The sequence below is a fragment of the Brachionichthys hirsutus genome, chromosome 5 (assembly GCF_040956055.1).
Source record: "Brachionichthys hirsutus isolate HB-005 chromosome 5, CSIRO-AGI_Bhir_v1, whole genome shotgun sequence".
Lineage (NCBI taxonomy): Eukaryota > Metazoa > Chordata > Actinopteri > Lophiiformes > Brachionichthyidae > Brachionichthys > Brachionichthys hirsutus.
The window spans coordinates 13492022-13498430 of record NC_090901.1 but is presented as its reverse complement, the minus strand read 5'-3'; the positions used below and the strand labels follow the sequence as shown (position 1 = coordinate 13498430).

Genomic DNA, 6409 nt, shown 5'->3' with positions numbered 1-6409 from the left:
GTGTTGCTATTGAATCATTTTATTCATAAATACATATTCATATCTATAGTTTCAAAGTAGAAAGGTCCTTGAATCAAACATGAAGAGTTTAATTAATTCATGGATAGTGAAATGAAGAAAAAAAAAAGATTGTGTGCAATTTGCTGCGCGTTTTATTTAATCAACTTATTTCCTGCTTTAAACCAGTAGCTCCAAAGGCTTGGACTGCATACAAACACAAAATCACAAAAAAGTATGGATGAGGTGTCCAAAACAAACCAACTCTGTGCGGCTGAAATGCTCCCAGCCCATAATGCACGTGGCACATGATGCGGGGTTGTCTTATTTTTCTTAGAAGCCAAATAGGTCCAGCTTTCAAGTAACAATGAAACCAAACAGGAATCAAATGTTTAAATCCAACTTAACAAACCATTCCTTCTTGTGGCTTTAACCCTTTATTGCCCAGGGTATCATATTTGATACGCATGGCCTTTCAGGGCTTTGAGAATTCTACTTCAGGTGTTCGTTTTTGTTTTCCCCCGAAAAAGCTGATATAGATACAAAATTCTGGATTTTGCAAACATTACATAAATTAAAGCACTTATATAGCACAAATTTGTCAAACGGTTCTGACGATTACTTCATGGCTTTAAAGGGTTATTAATGCTGCTGTTAATTATTGTTGCATAAGTCTTCTCATTCTTCGGCGAAACTCAGGTGAGCTGCTCCGCTCCCCAGACAAAGATGGGATCAGTGTCTCAATTCTAAAACTCACACAAGTCAGAATGTGTTTCACAATCACTTAAATCTCATCTAGCGAGGCTGTAATGAACCATTATCACTGTGCGTCTGTCCCAAATGCTCTTTGCGGAGCAGTAAGTTACACTTGATGATGACCTTCAGAATAAACTAACACGTAGCATTACTACCAAGTCTCTTCGGCTGAAGGTCAGAGTGTTTCCTTGACAAACACAAGCTGTGTTAACTCTTTGTGCACCCATGATCGGTTAGTTGCTGACTGAAGGCTGCCAATTCCAAGTGTTTTATCATAAAACTCTTCTAGCTTATGTCTTTGATTAAAACGCTCCACGTGAAGCAGGTCAAAGATCGGCTAAGGAGGGGCGTGATCGATCAATCCTCCTTAAGCGCGCTGTCCTTACTCGCTGATTGTACAACTACATATAGAAATTATTGCTATAGAATTACAGTGCCCAAAATGAGGTGCATTTTGGGTAGGCAAGACCGACACTGACTCTCTGCCCCTGAGGTTGTGGCTTTAAGTCCAATCTGTTTCTCAGAGAGTCTAAACCAGTGACTCACACACAGGCGTGTTGTCGGAGTCCTGGCTGTGCATGGAGCTCAGGCCTGTGTCCGAGTCCTCGTCATTTGTCCCGCAGGCCTTGGACAGTCCTCTGGCCTGCTCCACCCAACCACTGCTCTTCTCTGCTATGGCTGGCTCAGCCTCAGAGCGCCCAGCAGCCGGCTCTCCTTGAACAGCATCGGCCACCATCAGCTTGTTGTTCCGCTCTGCCTCCATGCTCTCAACTTTGGCCAGTAGCTCCAGAAGTTCAAGTTCTTTGGTCTCCCAGAGTGCCAGACTCAGGTCCAAGTCCCCGCCGATGGAGTCCAGGTCCGTCTTCAGCCGTAGGCCGATGTACAGACTGGTGTCCAGCTGTGTTTTGATCCTCTCCTCCTTCTCCAGCGCGAGCTGGTTCTCTGCTTCGACACCTGGAGCGGCAGACGCGCCCAGTTCTCCTTCAGCTGCGACGCCGTTCGCGTCCTCCGACCCGGGGGCTCCTCTCCGCTCCCGCCGGCGCTTCATCCATCGCTGGTTAAGTTCTCCTTGGATCTCCCCGGTTATGCGCTCCGCGAGCGCCTCCCGTTCCGCCAGCTCCTCCTGCAGTCGCGCCATCTCCTCACAGCGGTGCGCGTACTTTTCCAACCGTGAGAGCGTTTCCGCAGAGCACAGCGCGTCCTGCCGCTCTGCTTTACGCTTACAGTCTGAAGAGCCAATCGCCTGGAGGGAGGACTCCACCATGTATGTGTCCTGCACATAGTTCACCCCGTGTCTTTTTATGCGCTCAGTGTGCACGTTTGCCTCGTACCGTTCAATCTCCCGGTCCAGCTCCTTGACCCGCTGGACCTGCTGGCGGATGGTGTGGTCTTGGGAGATCACCATGTGGACCAGCGTTTCCATCTTATCTGCAGAAAGGGCCTGTTCTTTCTTCCTGTTCATCTTATCCAGCTTCCTGAAAGCCTTCCTGACGACGCGCCGCTGTTTGTCCCGGGACAGGTTCGCGGCTGCGGTTGCGGCGGTCCAGGAGGTTTTGCCGGTGCCCTTGAGCACAACGGCCGGACCACCGCTCTCCCGGCTCTGGACGACCCGTGCCTCGGCGCTGCGGGGTCCACTGCTGGGTAGTGAAGCCTCGTTCTTGACCAGGACGAAGCGGACGTTTTCCTGCTCGTCCCCCCAGGCGGTCCACAGCCGCAGAACTTTGGTCTTGTTGGGTAAAATCCTCTCGAAGCCTCTCCACTTCTCCACGACGCAGTAGGACTGCGGGGAGCCGGACAGCATCGCTGGCGAGGCGTCCTGGCGCAGGTTCTCATCCTCCAGCAGGACCTTGACGACGTCGGCGCAGGTGGTTCTCTTCGTCAGCCCCGAAACGAGCTTCTCCTCCCGGCAGACCCACACAGAGACCTTGCCGTCGTCCGCCTCCATCCCAACGCTGGGAGAGGAAAGTTTCAACGTGGTGCTTTTTATTTGTGGCAACAAACAATAGTTATTATATTTCCTATTAGGTGTTAATCCTTAAAGTATTCCAAAGAAACTTAAGCATTCATCCGGTAAATCCTCTGCGTACATCCATTCCCATGTTATTGTGCGCAGACGGCCTCTCCCCTTGGTCATGCTCCCCCGGCGGTCCGGGCTGCCGGCCGGCCGAGCCGGGGCCTCATCCTTCTCTCCCCGGCCAACGGAGCTCAGCCCTGCGCGCCTGTCAGGAGCGGAGAGTCGCTCTGCTGCTGGTGGAACAGAATATGAAGGTGCTGGGACACGCCTCTCTCCCTCCCTCTCTCTCTCTCTCTCTCTCTCGCTCTTTCTTTTTTTTTTTATATACTGTTTAATCACTGATGACCTCTGAATCTCAGGCTGTCTTTTTAAAGAGCAATGGTAAGTATTTGTGGATACTGCATGTACATTTATAATTTATTTAAAACTGAGATATTAAGAAGCAACCAACAGCCAATGTTTTTAAATATACAGTACACAAAAAAGACAGTTTAGGTTTGGATGTTTCAGAATTTTTCTAAACTACCGGTACTGCTTTAATTACTGTCGTACAATTTCTCTGTAAAAAATTGATAAACCTTACTTAAAATAGGTTTGCTCTTCTTGCTTCTTCCTTCTTTTCTTCTTCGTGAGAACAACACGACGAAGAGTATTTATGCTTTTTTTCTTTCTTTTTTTGCAACTTATAGCTATGACAATCTGCTTAAATTCTTTATAACGTATTTGATTTGCCCATAAGCTGCTCTTTCAACTACGTCAGGGCAGAATATGATCAATGAAATGAATTATCTGCAAGTGTGTGCGTGTGTGTTTGTGTGTGCGTGCAAGAGAGAGAGAGAGAGAGAAACGGAGATAAAGGGATTGTGTTACATTAATGGTCAGCGTTCATCCCCACCAGCTGCCATTATGTTTGTAGCTCAGAGTGATGCATCAGGCCAGGGTTGTGGAGAAAATAACTGCAAAGGAAACCATCTGGTAAAGGAAAAACATACTATGCACACACACACACACACACACACACACACACAGACATTTAGAGACACAGTAGATCTGGATAAAGAGGATTGGCGGTAGGTCGTCTGGGACGTGAGATAATACAATGTTTTTCACTGATCTCATTTCCTGTGACATCATCATGCCTGTCCCGACCTGTAGACTTATTATTGGATGTAAAAGTCGGTGCGGCTACAACGCAGCTACAACTAATCACAATTATGTTCTGTCACAAAAAAATAACTTGGTTTCAGGTCCATTGTCAGATGAGAATAAAGAATTAGGTGAACCTCTTTATGGTTATTATGTCTGTGTTTCTGGGTGAAGCAAAAAATAATAATGATTGTTTGAATAAATGAATATTTCATTTTACTTTATTTATTCATGTACCTATTTTTTTATGTCTGGCTGAGAAGCGGTAATAAATATGTCATCTAAATAAATTACTCTTATTGATGATGGCTTTTTAAGCAAATGTCGGCATGTTGGCAATAAAAAGTTTGTGCGTTGTGACCGGTTTGAATTCTTTGGCTATAGCGCCCTCTGGTGTTAATAAATAACACTACACTATTGCACGAGCCTTATTAACACAACATTGATTAACATATATATATATAAAGATCACATTTCCATGAAGTTTGGTGGGAGAATTAGTTTTCAGCCTCAGTTTGTGATGGCTGAGATGGTTGCATGTTGCATGCGTGCAACTTTTACATGCCGTACCTTTGTTCAATTTGTAATAGTGATGGTGCAGTTGTGATCATGTGATCTCGCTTTCCCTGGTTAGATGTAAAGGAGCTTTTTGATCAATATAACTGAAATTAAACCTCATAAAAAATATCTTATAGGTTCAAGTACGTGAGAAAAGGCAAGAAATGACAGCACAGTTTAGAACTGACCATTTATTGAAACAGAATAGCATTTGCGTACAAAGTCTCTACAAAGCTAGAAAATATCTAACATAGTTTTAGCCATGAGGGGGGAAAGAGTTACAAAGCAAAGGTCAGGCCCTGTGCATGTACCAATAAACACACATGACTAGCTTTTTTACCTAAATGTACTCTCTTCTGTAAAATAGGATAAACATTAGAATATCAAAGATATACACAACATCTGTAATAAACATTATTGTCACCTTTATACAAAGCACCTTATCAAAAACCCTCAGTGCAGAGGCAGAGCAGCTGCACGTGCACTGGAGCAAAAAGATTCAAGGCCATTTTGGGATGCATTGCAGACAGGATTCATTGTACATAGAAGAGACCATCGACAGCACAGAGAACAATGATTCCAAAACTCTGCAGGCATCGTGTTTTAGCTTTCTGGTTGTCATGCAGGGGCTGCCGACCGAGATGATGAGAGGAGCCCCCCCGTTCAATGGGGTCAAATTAAAAAGTGTCCTTAAAGACAAAGACGCGTGAATGCACGTTTCTAAAGCAAGGCCCAAATGTGAATGACTTTAACAATGGGCGGCACGGTGGCGCAGAGGTGAGCGCTGTTGCCCGACAGCAAGGAGGTTGCAGTTCGAATCCGACTTGCGGCTTTTCTGTGAGGAGTTTGTATGTTCTCCCCTTGTCTGCATGCCCCCCCCCCCCCCCCCACTACCACCACCGCATGTGAATTAGGTGGATTGGTGCGTCAGTGTGACTGTGTGTGTCAGGGATTTTCTGTCTGTGTGCTGCCCTGCAACAAACTGGTGACTTGTCCAGTGTGTACCCCGCCTCTCACTTTAACAGTTTCCTTCACTTTGAGTTTATGCCATTTGCCTCCATGTAGATCTGTGAGCTACAGATGTTTCTGCGTGATTTTCCTTGAAAATATTTGTTAGTTCCTCTATTTTGCAATGAATCACGTTTTTCCTGTATGTTGGTCTTTGGTAGGTGGGTGGCAGATCGCATCCAGACGGGGGGGGGGGGGGGGGGGGGGGCACTGTTGGCCTTCTGTTGCGACGTGCTGTTTCCTTGTTGGCCTGAAAACATGAATGACGTGCGTTTGGAGCTACAAAGTTGAAGGCAGGGACGTTCTTGTGGGGAGGGGGGTTCTGGACAGAGACTCAGCGGTGAGCTGAGAGGGACGACTGACACATAATGTCTTTCTGCAGTAATGCAGAAGACGATCCTTCCATATCAAGATGGATCGACTTCAGCAACAACTCATTGCATCAACTATTTAACAGCTGGCTACTCCTGACCACAGATGGCTCATTCTGGGATAGTAAAAGTGTTCAGTGTTAATCTGGACACCAAATCGCATCCCAGCTGGTCACAGAGGAAACATAATCCTGGGAGCGTCGGTGCTAACTGTAAGGTAGCATTGTCTTATACGTCATTCAGTCTACAGAAAACGGTTTTAGAAAATGCACTCCTTCACGTTCTGGCCAAGAGTTTAAAGAGGCGATTGATACCACTTGTGTCTATTGTGACGGTGTTAGCTTAGCAGAAAGACGAGCAGCACTCGGTGCATCTAAACTACAATTACTTTAATGAACTTATTTCAAGATGCTCGAGCTGTTTCAACAAGAATGTGTCACATGTTTCTGATTCTGATGCATACACAAAAACGAACAAATAAAAGTGGCCCCATAAGATCTTAAACAAAGAAGAATGAGTTTCATTGACATCCTGCCGGAAATAGAAATCGTTTCTCTAT

The 6409-nt window shown here is 45.8% G+C and overlaps 1 protein-coding gene across 1 annotated transcript; it reads right to left on the bottom strand.

Moving 5' to 3' along the window:
• Positions 1–1282: 1282 nt before the first annotated feature.
• Positions 1283–2713, bottom strand: LOC137894305 (ras association domain-containing protein 10-like). Its single transcript, XM_068739785.1, has one exon. It carries the CDS (start codon positions 2696–2698, stop codon positions 1283–1285), a length of 1416 nt encoding a protein of 471 aa, XP_068595886.1. The 5' UTR covers positions 2699–2713.
• Between the last annotated feature and the right edge of the window lie 3696 nt (positions 2714–6409).

Coding starts and splice junctions, on each gene's coding strand:
- LOC137894305 (XM_068739785.1), bottom strand. CDS start 2,698: ATGGAGGCGGACGACGGCAAGGTCTCTGTGTGGGTCTGCCGGGAGGAG.